Source organism: Microcaecilia unicolor, chromosome 12 (assembly GCF_901765095.1).
Source record: "Microcaecilia unicolor chromosome 12, aMicUni1.1, whole genome shotgun sequence".
In the NCBI taxonomy this organism is placed as follows: Eukaryota; Metazoa; Chordata; class Amphibia; order Gymnophiona; family Siphonopidae; genus Microcaecilia; species Microcaecilia unicolor.
In genome coordinates, this window is record NC_044042.1 from 27,792,455 (window position 1) to 27,810,570 (window position 18,116).

An 18,116-nucleotide genomic window follows, 5' to 3' on the forward strand; every position below is an offset into this window, starting at 1 on the left:
AATATTCACAGTTTAACTGCCAAAATGCAATTTAAATGGTTAGCAGCCATTTCTGAATGGTTAAATAGCATTGAGTATTGGGGGGGGGGGGGGGGGCTATATCTATACATCTCTTTTTCGATATGTTGATATGGATGTGTTTTGGTGAACGATGAAGACTCTGGACCATTCTGGTAGTTATCGTCTAGACTGCCTCTTGGAGATGGAACGTTCAGAAATGGGTGTAATACTCCAAATAAAGTCTCACCAGAGGTTTCTACAGGGGCATGATCATCTCCATTTATGTACTGGTTAGACTTCTCCGTACTAGCTTATAACATTCCTCTAGCTCTTGCCACTATTTTGTTAAAGTTTAACTATCTTGATATCATGAGATACATCACCCCAAGGTTCCTCTTCCAGTTGGAGCACATCAGCATCTCAACCCCATCATGTACTGCTCCCTTGGGTTGTTGCTCCCCATGCACCCTGACTGCATTTTTTGTATTAAATCTTAGCTGCTAAGCTTTCTTGACCTCCTCATCCCAAGACTTTCATTTTGTCTACTCCACTGGGAATTTTCACCCTGTTGAAGACCTTAGTAAGGGAAGGGAAATGGGACTTGACATACCATCTTTCTGTGGTATTTTGCAATTACATTCAAAGCGGTTTACATATATACAGGTACTTATTTTGTACCTGGGTCAATGGAGGGTTAAGTGACTTGCCCACAGTCACAAGGATCTGCAGTGGGGATCAAACCCAGTTCCCCAGGATCAAAGTCCGCTGCACTAACCACTAGGCTACTCCTCCAGTATCTTCTGAAAAGGACAAGCCCTCCTTTACCATTCCTTCTGCAATATGATGTCTGAAAATATTAAATAGAACTGGCCCTGAAATTATTCTGAACCCCTCCCCCAATCACTCCTGGGTTCAGTTCTCACTGCAGTTCCTTGTGATTCTGGGCAAGTCACTTAACCCTCCACTGCCCCAGGTACAAAATAAGTACCTTTATATAATATGTAAATCTCTTTGTAACCACAGAAAGGTGGTGTATCAAATCCCATCCCCTTTCCCTTGGAGTCAGCTCCCTTTACTACCACCCTCTGGCAGCTGTCATTCAACCACTTTCTGACCCACTTTACCACCCTACAATCCAGCCCTGAAACCTGAGTCCTGCTGAGGGCTGGCATAAGTCTGAGTCACGGCACTGTCATAATCAGAGCTTGCCCGTCTCTCATTATTGAAAATGTGATAGTGAAACAGCATCACCCACTGGCAGGACTGTAGGTGGAGGACTCCCGCTTAGTTTAGAGGGAACAGTGCCACAGAGCACTGCTCCCTCCAGAACCTTTTTAATGTGCACCAGGGGCCAGATTCTATAAAGTTGCATGCCCAAATTTCCGACTACAATGCAAATTTGGGTGCACAAGTTACAAATACAGCCAGCTGTGTGTCTACACCAATTGGCCTTAAGTACCAATAATAGCCTTTAAGTGGCATTCATTGGTGCTAATTGGCACTAGCATGTAGTTACGCGCGTAACTGCATATAGGTATTATTCTATAAACTTAGCGTCTAAATCCTATAGAGCGCACCCACAAAAGGGGCGTGCACATGAGTGGAACAGGAGCGTGCCTTGCAGTTGTGCATATAAGTTATAGAATACTAATCTCTTAGGCATGCAACTGCCAACTTTGACATGGCATACGTGCTCGTGCCTAATGTTAGGCACATGCATGCTGACATATGCTCTATTCTATAATGGCAATTACACACACAACTGCTGTTATAGAATTGGCGTTTAGTGCCCATAAATTTCACATCTAATTTTTGACACACTTTCTTGAATCTACCTCTAGATGTCCCCATTGAGCAATGGCTGAGATTCTGCCCTTCCCACTGGATGCCTGGCCTGGGAATCACATCCATGTCTTCCAAAAGACAGTATACAACTCTTGCCACTGAGCTATTAGGCTAGACCGTGTTGTGCCTATTTTTAAATAAACTTTGCCTAAACATTTTCAGGCAAAAGATGGTTTTAAAGGCCACGTCTGCTTTTCCCACTGGTGATAGTGAATGTCTCTTCCTCCCCCAACTGGTTCTTCCTGCTCCATTGCAGTTCAGTTGAAAGCCGACCTGGGATCTAGCACCATAAGACTTCATTTGCAACTAGCTAGGAATTTATTCCCCCCACCCCCTGTGTTTTACATCCCTTCTCAAAGTACCTACCCAATCATCAGCAACAGCGTTTGGAACCCCCCTTCCGAAGTACCTCCCAACCATCACAGCAACAGAGCTCAGAACCCCCTTTCCAAATTAACTACCCAATCATCACAGCCAACAGAGCTTGGAACCTCACTTCCCAAATTGCCTACCTCATCCATGCTTGAAACTGCCTTTCTCCAGGGGCACTTAAGAACCACTTGGTGCTGATCATAACCTTTACATTACATTATCCTGATCTGAGTCTCTCTTTCCTTTTATTCACAGCTTTACTCTCTCTGTCTCACTCTCGCTCATTCTGTCAACACACTTGCTACACGGACACAAACCCTTCTTCACATATGCATTTTTCACCTTAAACAACACACACACATACATCTAGGGCATATTACATCCATACGACAACAGGGATATTAAAGCACACATATAGTACTGGCATCAGGGGCGTATCTGCGTGGGGCCTCAGGGGCCTGGGCCCCCGCAGATTTTGCCCTGGACCCCCCTACCGCCATCAACCCTCCCCCGCTGCCGTTGCTTACTTTTGCTGGCGGGGGACCCCAACCCCCGCCAGCCGAGGTCCGCTTCCACCTGCCGCTGCCTTAAAAACTACTTCTTCAGCCGGCGGGGGACCCCAAACCCCCACCAGCCGCCCCGAGGTGTTTAAAATTCATCTTCGGCCTCCGTGGCCATGCTGCTGTTGATAGGAGCTGTTGAATCCACTTCGGAGTCTGACGTCGTTGTACGTTGTACGTGCTGCGACGTCAGACTCCGAAGTGGATTCAACAGCTCCTATCAACAGCAGCATGGCCACGGAGGCTGAAGATGAATTTTAAACACCTTGGGGCGGCTGGCGGGGGTTTGGGGTCCCCCGCTGGCTGAAGAAGTAGTGTTTAAGGCAGCGGCAGGTGGAAGCGGACCTCGGCTGGCGGGGGTTGGGGCCCCCCGCCAGCAAAGGTAAGTAACGGCAGCGGGGGGAGGGTTGGCGGCGGGAGGGGGGTGGAGAGAGTCATTGGTGGCGGTGGGGGCTCTGACAATGGCGGGGGGAGGGGTCAGTGGCGGCGGGGGGGGGGGCTAAAATGTGCCCCCTCCCTCTGGCTCTGGCCCCCCCTACCGCCGGAGTCCAGATACGCCCCTGACTGGCATACAGCACAAAGCATACAGTATGAACAAACTGGACTCATTTATACAAACTACTTGTAACTACAGGACACACTAGCAGCTTCTTTTTACACCAGCAATTCTGCACATGTATATCCCACACAATGCAGCATCTCCATATACATTTCAACCCCCTTTTTCACAGGGTTACCATATAATTATTTGTCTGTAGGAAGAAGTTGCATCAATCCTGGTTCTTAACTTACTGGGAACAGACATCACACACTAGACACGCACATAATAATAATAATAAAGGTTTATTGACAGAGCAAATAAAAGACAAAAGAAAGAAAATAAAGCCACACCCTCTGTCAGTCCAGCAAGGCTGAGAGGATGGCAACGGAAGCGGTTTGGCCTGGCTCCATCAGGGCCTACTGGTGCTGTAAAAACCTGGGGATCTTCCTTTCCACTTCTTTCTCCTTGTGCTGGTCTTCAAAACTAGAGCAGTAAGTTGCCAAGCTGTCCTGGGGGCTCCCCAGCCAGTCAGAGTTTCAGGATATCCACAATAAATATTCATGACAGAGATTTACATGCAAATCTCTCTCATAGTAACATAGTAGATGATGGCAGAAAAAGACCTGCACGGTCCATCCAGTCTGCCCAACAAGATAACTCTTATTTGCTACTTTTTGTGTATACCCTACTTTGATTTTTACCTGTGCTCTTCAGGGCACAGACCGTATAAGTCTGCCCAGCACTATCCCCGCCTCCCAACCACCAGCTCTGGCACAGACTGTATAAGTCTGCCCAGCACTATCCCCGCCTCCTAACCACCAGCTCTGGCACAGACTGTATAAGTCTGTCCAGCACTATCCTCGCCTCCCAACCACCAGCCCCGCCTCCCAACCACCGGCTCTGGCACAGACCGTACAAGTCTGCCCAGCACTATCCCCGCCTCCCAACCACCGGCTCTGGCACAGACTTTATAAGTCTGCCCAGCACTATCCTCGCCTCCCAACCACCGGCTCTGGCACAGACTGTATAAGTCTGCCCAGCACTATCCCCGCCTCCCAACCACCAGCCCCGCCTCCCAACCACCGGTTCTGGCACAGACTGTATAAGTCTGCCCAGCACTATCCTCGCCTCCCAACCACCAGCCCCACCTCCCAACCACCGGCTCTGGCACAGACCGTATAAGTCTGCCCAGCACTATCCACGCCTCCCAGCCCCACCTCCCAATCTTGACTAAATCTCTCTCATGAATAATCATTGTGCATATCCTGAAAACCTGAATGGCTGGGGCGCTGTCAGGATAGGTTTGGGAACTACTGAACTAGAGTGTCATTCCGGGGCTTCAAAAGAAGCAAACAAACTAGAACAGGAATTTAACCTCTAATAACAAATTACAATAGCCATCTTAACTGCAGTATGAGGAGTGGCTTAACGGCTAGAGCAGCAGGTTAAAGAAGCAATGAAGTCCAGTTCAGATCCCACCTTAGCTCCTTGCGATGTTGGGTAAGTCGTTTAACTCTCTATTACCTCAGGTATAAACTTAGGCCCCAATGCTCAAAAGTAAACGCGGGTACTAGAGGCCACACAGCATTTACCTGCGCAGAATGTTCAGGGGACTGGAGGCCCAGCACTGTTCCGAATAGCACTGTAAAAACACCGCCGGGACAGCGCAAAAAAACCCCCTCCTAATGCTCAACGCTGAGATGCAAAATGACCTCATTAACATGAGCTTCACTAAATTGTTCATCCGACAACTTGTTTGTTCCCATGCTCTGGGCCTCTGCACATTCTGCGCAGGTAAATGTGGATGCTAGTACAGCGCTAATGGCCTCTAGCGCCCGCGTTTACTTTTGAGCATCAGGGCCGGAGCACACTGACGAACAATGCAAGTAGCACGCTAATGTAGTCAAGCTCATGAAAATAGGTGATTTTGTATCCCTCCCCGATACTCAGAAAAGAGAACTCAAAACATAACTACTACTACTATTTAGCATTTCTATAGTGCTACAAGGCGTACGCAGCGCTGCACAAACATAGAAGAAAGACAGTCCCTGCTCAAAGAGCTTACAATCTAGTAGACAAAAAAATAAAGCAAACAAATCAATTAATGTGTACAGGAAGGAGGAGAGGAGGGTAGGTGGAGGTGAGTGGTTACGAGTCAAAAGCAATGTTAAAGAGGTGGGCTTTCAGTCTAGATTTAAAGGTGGCCAAGGATGGGGCAAGACATAGGGGCTCAGGAAGTTTATTCCAGGCGTAGGGTGCAGCGAGACAGAAGGCGCGAAGTCTGGAGTTGGCAGTAGTGGAGAAGGGAACAGATAAGAAGGATTTATCCATGGAGCGGAGTGCACGGGAAGGGGTGTAGGGAAGGCGAGTGTAGAGAGACACTGGGGAGCAGCAGAGTGAGTACATTTATAGGTTAGTAGAAGAAGTTTGAGCAGCCTTACCGTTACAAAAAATAACACTAGGTCAGAGCAGGAATTAGGGTGTTGGATTTCTTTCTGCAAAATCTGACAGTTTTGATTGCTTTTGGAAGCAGAAGGAAGCCCGCCCAAGTCTTTAAGTGCTGGTCATGAGAAAACAGCAGACCCAAGCAGAAGCACATGTGGGCATCTGTTTCCTGCGTCTAAATATAAGCATACAAGCTTTAAAAAAAAAACCACAATTTTAAATGCTTATATTTAGGCCACAGAAAACAGATGCCAATGTGTGCTTCACGTTTGGATTTTACCAGGTGCATGCGACAGGAGCCGAGCTTACCGCTGAACTCTTCTGAGCGTGCGCCAAGCACAATCCTGCTGAACTCCCTAACGCTCAATGCCACGAGCGCACCTATATTTGCATGTCATTAGGATTGAGCATTAGGGCATTGTTCTTCCACGCTGTTTTTACGGCGCTATTTGGAACAGTGCTGGAGTTTTGAGCATCGGTGCTTTTGTCTCCAGGGCTGGTCCACATAGCAGTAATTGGAGATCCTTTTCCTTCTGTAATGCTGTGGGAATCTCATTTTGTAAAAGAATGCACTATTGAAGTATAAGTGCTTAATTGGAGGTGTAATGGCAGCAGTTGCATTCAGACTGCTGAGATTATTGGTAGACCAAAGCAGTGGCATTGCTACGTGGGGCCTGAGGGGGCCTGGGCCCCCGTAGATGTGGCCCTGGCGACGATCCCCTTGAACCCCCCTCCCGCCACCAACCCTCCCCCTGCCGCCGCATCAGATACCTCGTTTGCTGCAGCCGAAGAGAGTCTTCTTTAGTTCAGCGCCGGAGTAGCGCCTTCGTTCAAGGAAGTTCCTGCTGTGATCAGCTGTTTCTGACGCCTTACGTGCAGGACATAAGGCGTCAGAAACAGCTGATCACAGCAGGAACTTCCTTGAACGAAGGTGCTACTCCGGCGCTGAACTAAAGAAGACTCTCTTCGGCTGCAAACGAGGTATCTGATGCAGTGGCGGGGCGGGCGGCGGCGGGGGAGGGTTGGTGGCGGGAGGGGGGTCCAATGTGGCGGCAGCTGTGGCAGCTGGGGGGGGCGACGGCGGAGGGGTGGCTAAACAGTACCCCCCACCTTGGGCTCTGGCCCACCCCCCCCCCCTCCCCCTCCCAGCGAGGTCTGGCTACGCCCCTGGATCAAAGGCACACTGGAGCTGTATACTTCTGGGCATGATTGGAATTGGAGGCAGATTGATGACAACCTCTTCTTGCCTATTTGTGCAAATATTGTACAATATATTACCACAGAACTCTTCTGAGCGTGCGCCAAGCACAATCCTCCCGCTGAACTCCCTAATGCTTAAAACAGCGCATTGTGTAAATCTCACTACGTCACCCGGTCCCAACCGATAAAAATGAAGGGAATGATGAACTGCAATACATACAATCAGACTTCCTTCTGATTTGGCCCAGCTAAGGAGTATTTGTCTTTGATGCGCACGAATGCAGCTCTTTGAACGAGCCTTTTCTTTGATGAACACTGTAGAAAACACCAAGCCTCATAGAGAAGGACTGACATCAGGCCTTTTGATATCTGCAGAACACACTAATTGTATGTGTGGGGTTTTCTCTCTCTTTCCTCCATTTCTCCCTTTTGTAAACCGCCTTGAAGCCTAGTACAGGCCATATGGCGGTATATTGAGAGGAAATAAATAAAGAATCATTTGCAATTCTGATTTTCCAAATTTGCATTTGTCTGATTTTTTTCTATGCTGGCTGTGAATCATCTTGTCTTATTCCACTATCCTGTATCACAGTTTTTTCAAGCTTTTCTGTGTCTGGTTTTCTGTACTTCCAATTGTATTTGTGCTTTGGCCAGTTGTTTCTCCTTGTTTTCCAATCTGGCTCTTTCAAGATTTTTTTTTTCTTGCTTTGCAAATGATGTTAGAGGCCAACCAAATGATGCTTTTGATTTTGGTTTTGGCGATAAAACCGGCCCAAAATTCAGATTCAGCCATTTTTCAGTTTTCGTGCATTTTCCGCTGAAACTCCTCCCCCTAACAAAAAGTGCAACTACTCTCTGTTCCCCCACCCCCTGACCGAAAGCTGCCGCCCTCCCTGGGACTACCTTAGAAGCCCTGGTGGTCTAGTGGCAAAGTGTGGGCAGGAGTAATTCCCAGTCGTTTCTGCCCATGTCACTTCCACTGTCAAAATGTATGCCAGGATTCCCTGTAGCAGCCTCATGAGACTGTTGAGGGAGGTCGTGGCAGCCATTTTGACTACGGAACTGGAATGGGCAAGAGCGACTTTGGATTACTCATGCCTATGCTGATTCCAGTCTCAAAATGGCTGCCGTGACCGCCTGTGGCAGACTTGTGAGAGGCCCTGGCAGCCATTTTGACTGCAGAGCTGGCATGGGCAGGAGGGACTGGGGATCGCGTCTGTCCTAGTGAGGCTACAAGACCACCAGGGCTTCTAAGATAGGAATGGGGAGGGCCTACGTGTGGTGGGAGGGTGGCAGAGGTGACAAATGGCAGCTTTCAGTAGGGGGGTGGCGGCCGGCCATGCAGCCTGGTTCCACAGATTTGGTTTCAGAGGAAACCTCCTCTCCTGCCTGCTTAAATTGCTTTGAATATCAGCCCCAAAATGTATGAGACATTCTGCATTCATTTCTTGATTTTCTGTATGTCTGTGAGCTTCCTTTTATCTCCTAGATTCCCTTTAACTCCTTTTTAATTACTGCATTGTTCTTATCCACTAGGACTGAAAGATATTTTTTTCCTCCATCGACTCCCACAAGAGATTTTAAGCACAAAGCACATTTTCCGTATATAACATGGTGCTGGGACTAAAGTGTGGGCATTTTGGGCACCTTGCTCTCAGTTTGAGTTAACATACCTATTGCATTTCCTCGGACTAGTTTCAGACATTGGTGATGTCAGGAGAGTGTGTAATGAAAAGCAGATGAGACTCATGTATACGTGACGAGTGCTTTGAAAATGAACCCCATTATGTCATTCTGAGAAAGGACCAGTCCCAAAAGGTAAATAAGGAGCATTGATTTGGTTTATATCATTATTTTTAAATTATTTATGTTGATAATTATCTTGATAATCCTGTAACGTCCAGCTTTGTATATATCTGGACAGTCCGGGGTTCTGTGACACCATAAAGCTCTATCTTCTGCATTTTATATTCTGGGCATTATTTCTGGTGCCATGTATACAGACCATTTTTGTAATCATACTAGACTGATTCCACTCTCTCTTGAAGAAGAATTTATGGTACCTCAGATTGCTCCTAAGCAGGAATCCCTCCTGTCTCCTTTCTTCTTTGTGTCCTCCCTCTCCCCTTCTTCTCCCCATCTTCCTCAACCTGGCTTGTACCTCTTTCATCTTCTTGGCCCATGGCTTCTGGGCCTTGCGGAAGCCTTCATCTGCCTCTCGGGTCTCCTTGAAGCCACCCATCATCTGCTTGTGGTAGGCTTCCTTTTGCCAGTTCTTCACTTTCTCCATGTCTTCATTTAGAAGGTTGTTCTTCACATCATGGTGTAGTTCGCTCACCTTCTCTGCCTCTGTCATCATAGCACTCCAGGCCTTCTCCAAGCTGCCATACTGTGGACCTGAGGACAAAAGCACCAGCATATGATCAGAACCACAGCAAGTCACTGAAAACCAGAAAATCTCAGGAGCAAGATGAACTCTAAATATCACAAACTGTATAGATTCAGAGACCCATGAGGTGCCACTGTGAACACTGTGACCACCTCCCGTGAGTATTCTGTAGATCTTACAAAATGTTACTCTAAGGAACTGAAAAATCCTTCCAACTCCATGTCACTTCCAAGCAGCAGAAATAACACAAAGTTACAAAATGCTTCAGGCATAAATTTCCTCCAGCTGCTCCCGTTCCAACCCCAAAACTGCATCTTTTGTTTCTTACCCTACCCCTCCCCAGCTTCTCAAACACCCTCTATGGCTTCTCAACCCTCATCCCTTGCTTTTGTTCTCTCTCACTTTGCTCCTCACCTCCAGGACATAGAACACATCATACAGAACAAAATGAATGACCTCATGGAAAAGAAAATACTTCTAGGGTAAGGGTCATGTTCCCAGGTCACAAAATGGTACCTCAGCCAAGAACCTAACAAGCCATACATGCATAAGTACCAAGATAATTGGCACTGACACACGTAGGAAACACAAGTATGAAAAAAGTTGCATAAAATATGCAGTCCGGAGCATTATGGTAACAGTCACTTTTATTCAAATGAGCCCAGTGTGGTCACATTTCAGCTTGTGCCTGCATCAGGGGCATAAACAATAATGCTTATTCAATCTTCAAACACTACATCTGACATAGTAACATAGTAGATGACGGCAGAAAAAGACCTGCATGGTCCATCCAGTCTGCCCAAGACAAACTCATATGTGTATACCTTACCTTGAATTGAATTTGTACCTGTCCTTTTCAGGGCACAGACCATATAAGTCTGCCCAGCAGTATTTCCCGCCTCCCATCACCGGCTCTGGTACAGACCGTATAAGTCTGCCCTCCCCTATCCTTGCTTCCCAACCACCACCCCCTCTTCCCCCCACCTGCTCCGCAACCCAATTTCAGCTAAGCTTCTGTCAGATGTATCCCAATAATAATCAGTGCAATAAACTTAAATGCAATTGAATACCACAAGTACAGCTACTCTCCCACATTTAGAAAATACTGATTTTCATAGTAAAGCAATTAAATAAATGATTAATAATCTTGTTGAAGCAATATTTCAGTCCAATTACTGTGGACACTGACATTTTAGAGTTGTTAGCAGTATTATTAATCGTTTATTTCACCATACTACATTGGACTGTATGTTTTATCCAACTGTTTTCATACTACTTACTCATGTAGGCGCATTAGTGCATAACTGTAAGGGGGCGTACACATAGGCGTGGCATGGGAGAAGCATGGGCAGGTCTCCATGACATGCGCGTAACATAGATTATCATGTTACTCACAGACCATGAAACACACAGGAACATTTACCACCTGCCACTGTCCAGGTGCAAATCCAACTTTAGGCGCAAGAATACCAACTTAGGCTCGTATTGCTGTTATCGAATTGCTGCTCAGCATCAGCACACCTACCTCAAGGCACCAGTTATAGAACTGCCCCCATTGTGCACACTTTAAGGGCAACTCTATAAACTGGCACCTCAATCTAGATGCCCCAATGCCAAGTACTTATCGCCAAATCCACAGTGGCATCTTGGCACCAAGATTCCATTATAGAATACTAGCAGAAGGTTGGCATTAGTGCACCCATGTGTAGGCGCTAAGGAGGTTTAATCAACAGGACACAGCGTCATGTGACAAGGCTGAAGCCGTAGCCACCATCTTACACTCAAACCAAAGTAAACTACTGGTCCACACAAAGCCATGCATAGGTAGTTCTTATTTCTAAGGAGTGTTTGCTATTGTTTTGGGTGAATCAATATGGTGGCAAGCTCCGCCTATTGGCTTCAGGCCAGATAATGGGCCAAGCACACTCCCGCCATCTCCTGTCAATTAAACCTCCTTGGTAGGTGGGCCCTCTTATGCCATGTCAATGGCAGGCATAAGTTGGCACTCCTAGGTGCATCAAGTGAGGCACATAATTTACAGTATTCTAAGCTAAGCGCATTACTGGGATACATGCCCACGTCCCATGCATGCTCCACCCATATATATATCCTCCTTGCCAGGCACTATCCTATAGAATTATGCTTAGTGCACATAGGTACCTAACTGTCATGATGGCAGAATGACAGACACACACCTTTTTCAATGAGCTGCCGCCATCGCTTGGCCCAGTCAGTTAGCTGTTGGCCATACGCCTTCTCAATCTTAGACCGTTCCTGCAGGCAACTCAGGAGGTCATTGCAGAGTCTGTGTCCATCATCAATGCGCTTCACAGTCCGCTTGTAATTCCCCACCTATGACACAGAGTGAGAAAAGGGAGAGAAAGAGAGGAAACAGTAAGGAAGGGAGATACAGACAGTGGATGAGAGAGAGAGAGAGAGAGAGAGAGAGAAGGAGGGAGTAGGAAAGCAGAAGAAAGTAGGACCAAAGAGCAGGAGAGAATACTCAAGGATAACACATGAGAAATAGAAAACGCAAGGCAGTTAGAAAGGGTATAAAATGGAGACCGAGTGAGAGAGACAGTATAGGAGGAGGAGATGGGGCAGGAGAGAAAGAAAAGGTAAAAACAGAGGGAGGAAGAGAAGGACAGAAAAGAAGAAAATTTTTAAAAAGGAGAAGGAAAGACCATGAGAAAATTATAAGGAGAGAGACAACATATGAGATCATGGAAAGGAAAAATTCTGTTATTATAGCAATATCCTCCACTTTTAAACCCTCCTTTCTCAAGTCTCCTTCCATCCCTTTGTGCTGTACTAACACATTATTAGGGCAATTTTCAATAACTCACCTTGCTGTACTTTTTTTTTTTTAATTTATAGAAGTCTTTATTAAGTATTGAGAGACATGGTACGAAGAACATCAGCCCATAAATGGGTACATAAGCAACCACGGAGGTATACCGCCTCCCCTTAACAATGAGCAACTAACTCTCAAACCATAAAAGCTACAAGCCCATAAACTTCCAAGATTTCTAACCAGTTTTTGTAAATATTGCACCTCCCCCCCCCCAAAAAAAAAGGGAAGAACCCCCCCTACCCTCACCCCCTCAACCTATACCTCCTCACCCCCCTCCCCCTCTCCGCACTCGCAAGTTTCCATCATGAGCAGTGTTTCAAGAAAGGCTCCCACACTTAGAGTGTGACAACGAATTGCCCAAAGTCTCTCCATTTCACATATATACCATAACTTATTTAACCATTTAACCAAGGAAGGTACCAAAGGTGATTTCCATTGAGCAGCCAAAGTAACCCGAGCCGCTGACATAGCATGGCGTACCAGTAAAGCCTGCGATTTGGTTAGTCCAGAAGGGCTCAATGGAAAAAGAAAATATTCAGGTGCCCATTTTATAGGTTTAGACAGCCAACTCTGTAGTCTATATTGAATTGCCTTCCAATTCACTATTCTGTAATACTGTGTGCAAATACTTGGAATGCCCATGACCCTCCCATGGCCACACCCCTTTTCTAGATCCATGCACAAAAAAACGTACGCGCAAGGATTTACACCAGGTTTCAGTTGGCATAAAGGGAAATTCTCAAAGCCATTTCTGTGCGTAAACTAGTGCTTTATGCATGAAATGGACTATTGGAAAATTGCAACTCCTATTTGGGGGTAAAAGAACACATGTTGGCCCAGAGTTTAGCACAGGCTTTCTCAGGGGCAGACACTGCAACAATACATACATCTGTGTTTTCAATAGGATGTGCATTGCTTTGGTTGGAAAAAAAATACCCACCACAATGGCAGGTGCAGGTGTCTAAAAACTGGCAAAAGATAAAATATCTGTAAAGTGAAAATACACACTTGAACGTTGGTGCAAAGTCTGTGGGTATTTTTTTTTAGTTATGCAGACAATATGAAAATTGCCCTCCTAGGGCCCAATATTTAAAGCAATTTAACTGGGCTGTTTAAATCACACTAACCAGATGATCCCTGAATTGTCAGCAGACATAACCAGATAGTTTCACTGAAAATCCAGGAAAGCCACTGTAGCACTACCCAGTTAATGCCAGGGCAGAATGTGGGCAGAGCCAGGTTTTACCTGGTCAGTGGTGATTTTCAGTCCACTAACCACTAAATGCCCCGATAACATTAGAACAGCAAATAAAGCCGGTCTGAATATCGGTCGGCACCTGGATAACTTCTGGTGGCCATGCATGATCTGGATATTCAATGATGGTGCCTGGGTTAGGCCTGACATTGAATACCCGGGTCTGATTCTGCCCCCGGTGATCTGGATAACTTCTGGTGGCCATGCATGATCTGGATATTCAACGATGGAGCCTGGATTAGGCCTGGCACTGAATACCCAGGTCTGATTCTGCCCCCAGTGGTCAAAGTTGTAAAAACCGCTTACCACCACAAGCTGAATAACCGAGCCCATCACTCCTCTCCCTCAGCTCTTGCCAGCTCACTTAGGGGTTCCTCTTCCCTTATACTGATCTAACCACTGATTTAAGGCTCCCCAGGTGTCGCTTTAAGATTTAAGATTTCTTTGGACCACACCAGCTGATCTAGGATCTCTGGTCTCCAGAAGCTGCTTTAGCCTCCCTGGTCCCAACGTTCAACTTACCTCCCAGAAACTGTCTGTGGTTTCTTCTAAAGCTGCAGCGGACTCATCATAGGAGCCAGACATTGTCCCTGAGCACTGGGTGTAGGATGATCACTCTGAACCTCAATCTTCTTATCAGGTGCAGTCAGGCAGCACAAAAGAGTCTACAGAGCACAGAAGACAGCATTTAGCATTCATCTTCTCACGTACAGAAGACTTAACATTAATTTTCATTCATTTCTCAGAGCTCTTTCAGTGGCAATCTAGGAGAAGTGGGGACAGCACAACAACTTGTGGAGGAGTGGCCTAGTGGTTAGAGCAACAGTCTTGCAATCCAGCAGTGGCCAGTACAAATCCCACTGCTGCTCCTTGTGATCTTGGGCAAGTCACTTAACCCTCCATTGCCTCAGGTACAAACTTAGATTGTGAGCCCTTCTGGGACAGAGAAATATCCAGTGTACCTGAATGTAACTCACCTTGAGCTACTACTGAAAAAGGTGAGAGCAAAATCTAAATAAATAAATAAACTTTTTACAACTGTTGCAAACAAGTGTAAAAATCCATGTATACCTTGGGTGAAGACCGCCATCAAGAACACAACCTTTTTTCTATAGAGAGAATCTGGTTGATCCGGAATACGGCAGTAAAAGTAATCACTCTTTCAGGAAAATATGACTGTTAAAAGAGGAACACTGGCTACCCACTGATTAGAGTAATCTCTAAGATATTAATATTAATACAAGATTATGTCATCATAATCACTGCTGTTTCTATCCCAAATTAAACAAGCAAAACAATTTTATTATGCATCAGTGATAAAGGGCATCTGGCACAAAAGTTATTTCAGGTTTTGAAGAGTGTAAGAGTAATATTGGGGTGGGATGTGAGTGTGTACCATCTGCTGGCAGAGGCTTTTGTAGCAAAGGTGGATTCCTTGCAGGAGGTCTTGATAATATAGTGTTGCAGGATGTGACACAAAGGGAGGGTAAGTTAGAGGAATGGGTGGAGTTTAGGTTACCTTCTCAGGATGAATCTGCTCGGGGCTTGACAGGCTTGCGGGTTGTTGATGGGTTAGACCCAATCACGCTTTCCAGGGTGAAGCATCAGGGTCAAGGTTTATTGATTATAGTTTATACTTTAGTATGTAAGACTTTGGAGGAAGGGTGTGTCCCTTCTCTACGGAAAAAGGCAGTAGTACGTCCATTCCTAAAGAGGCCTAATAGGGATTCAATGGATGTAGACCTATATCCAGTCTGGGCATGATGGCTAAATTGGTTGAAAGAGTGGTGTTTCATCAATTAGTGGACTATGCGGTCAATATAGGATATTTAATTCCCAATCAGTCTGGTTTTCGTGAAGATAATGGAACAGAGACGATATTAGCAATGTTGTTATGATGTTTCTGGACAGATGGACGAAGGGTGAGTGACTTTGGCAGTATAGCTGGACCTTACAGCTGCACTTGATATATTGGATCATCAGATTCTTATGTAGCGATTGAAGGATTTTGGATGGGGGGGGGGGGGGGAAGGTCCTAGATTAGTTTGCTTCTTTCCTTCAGAACCATTCATTTATGGTTTTGGCTGGTGAAGATTGTTCAACCATTCATCCCCTGAAGTGTGGGGTACCTCATGGTTCAGCCTTATCCCTGATATTATTTAACTTTTTTCTAGCCCCTTTGATGCAAGGTAATCTTGAAATTTCTGGTAAATGTTTATGTATATGCAGATGATATGTTAGTGGTGGATTTTTTACACCATTAGCTGTTGATTTAACAGCAGATCTCAGGGATGGTGCGGTCTGGGTTTGCTATCTTGTGACTACTTAGGGCTGCTCAGCCTTATTTTGATGAGGCTATGTTACATGTGTTTTTGCATTCTTTATTGATTTCGAAGTTGGATTATGGCAACGTGATTTATATGGGAGTGCCACATTATGTGATGCGGAGGTTGCGTACCCTTCAGAATGCGGGAATCAGATTGTTGGGTGGTTTGTCTCAGAGGGATCATTCGACCCCCCCCCCCCCCCCCCGGTATATCAAGCTTCATTGGCTCCCTGTGTAATACAGACCACTGTTCAAGGTATTAACTATGGTGCACTGGTCGTTAACAGAGGGAAACCTGAGTATCTGGTGTCTTTACTTCGGCCCTATGTGTCTTCTAGGACTTTGTGATTGTGGGATGCAGGCTCTCCTGTCTCAGGCCCAGGCTCGTTTATCCTCTACCAGAGCTGGTGGGGTTTTTTTGGTATGCACCCTGGTTGTGGAATCAGTTACCCCAGGGTATTCAGGATGAGCAACCTTACAAGCTCTTTAAGGTTAAGTTGAAAACGCTTTTTTTTTTCTAAATTCTAGGTTGGCTGCTTAGTTGCACTGGGAAAGCAGCCAGTTTTATTGGTAATTGTGTCGGATGCATGTGGTGTGATGTCTTGTGTGACTGTGCTTTTTTTTTTTTTTTTTAATAGAGTTCTTTTCTATTATTTCTATTTGAATGTATCCTACTCTGACTTACTTTAACAAAATGGGTGGTACATCAAAATTTAAAACTATTAATAATCCCTTAACCCCCAACCAGAATACTGAGATCACATCAGCAAAATGTATTGGCTGTTCCTTTTTTCCGCCACATCAATCTACATCAGCGCTTTTCAACTGTCCTCAGGACACACCCAGTCAGTCAGGTTTTCAGCATATCCACAACGAATATTGATGAGATAGATTTGCACACAAAGGAGGCAGTGTATGCAAATCTATCTCATGCATATTCATTGTAGATATCCTGAAAACCTGACTGGCTGGTGCGTCCTGAGGACAGGTTTGAGAGCTACTGGTCTTGATACTGTTCATAGAATGATTTCTAGCATTACAGCTCCAACATATTGGAACAATCCACCATCTTACTTAAGACTTGAGTCATCCTTTGACAAGTTTAAGATAAAATTGAAGACTCATATTTGGAAAAACTAAATATGAAAGTGCAAAACCCCTAAGATAGAAACTTCATTGGCTCCCACTCAAAGAACGCACTGCGTTCAAGATCTGCACGATTGTACACAAAATCATTCACGCAGACGCCCCAATCTACATGCTAAACCTTGTGGACTTGCCTCCCAGAAACGCTGCAAGATCATCCCGCAAATTTCTCAACCTGCACTTCCCCAGCTGTAAAGGACTAAAATACAAGCTGATACACACCACCACCTTCTCCTACTTGAGCACGCAGTTGTGGAACGCTCAACCTACAGACCTAAAAGCTACTGAAGGGATAACTAACTTCCGCAAATCTCTGAAGACACATCTCTTCCAAAAGGCCTACAAAGAAAACACATAACCTTTGAAACTACCTCAATAATCCACACAGGTATTACAGTTCACCTCTATCCTACTTAACACCTTCTGTCTATCTTTCCCACCTAATCTTCAAACATTAAGCACTGTACCTGTTACCATGAAATGATGATGTCATAACCACACTCGGTAAGCCACATTGAGCCTGCAAATAGGTGGGGAAATGTGGGATACAAATGCAATAAATAAATAATCTCTCTTTTTTTCTAAAGCATATGGGTTTTGGCTATATAGCAGGTGCATTGAACTGGAGTGGCTCAGAACCTAGATTTTCACAACACAGAGATGTTTGCTTTACTGTCCTTTTTGGAAATTGTAATTTCTTTTCTTTTATTAATTCTATTATTTTATATATGTATTTTTATTCAAATTTTATTCAAACATACAAGAAAATATAAGTAAACAAAAAAAAGGAGAATTTACAATTTTGCATCAAGTCCACTTCAAGAGATTACCAAAAGAAACTGGGAAATAGCTAATTCAAATATAATCAAGTAATATGCTTCAATACAGACAGAAATGCTCTACAAGAGCCCAATTAATATTTCCTCCCTCTTCACCTGAGACTACTCAATGTGTCTAATTATATAGGGTTTAGAATATAGTATGTGACCAAGTATAGTGTAGCCAGCCCTGCAATTTGGAGGGGGATGGGGGAAGAGCAATGTATCTCCCACCTCCCTTCACACGCTAACCATACCTTTGCTGGCGGGGATGCTGAGGCCTGCCAGCCAAATAAATACACTACTGCTGCCTCCCTCTTGCTTGTGCTCCTTCCTTCCTTCCCGCTCAGGGAGCATGCGCCAGG

General features: G+C 45.3%; 1 protein-coding gene across 2 annotated transcripts in view; it reads right to left on the reverse strand.

Annotated features, from left to right (window-relative positions):
- PACSIN1 (protein kinase C and casein kinase substrate in neurons 1) overlaps nt 1–18,116 on the reverse strand; it is a 146,897-nt gene that overhangs the window by 33,841 nt on the left and 94,940 nt on the right. For both annotated transcript variants that reach the window (XR_003944068.1, XM_030222023.1), the window contains exons 2-4: nt 13,984–14,126; nt 11,548–11,704; nt 9,125–9,360 (exon numbers count right to left, since the gene is read on the reverse strand). Coding sequence is in view for 1 of the 2 variants with exons in the window: in XM_030222023.1 (XP_030077883.1) it covers nt 9,125–9,360; nt 11,548–11,704; nt 13,984–14,046 (456 nt within the window). In the remaining variant the exon portion in view is untranslated. The remainder of the gene's footprint in view (nt 1–9,124; nt 9,361–11,547; nt 11,705–13,983; nt 14,127–18,116) is intronic.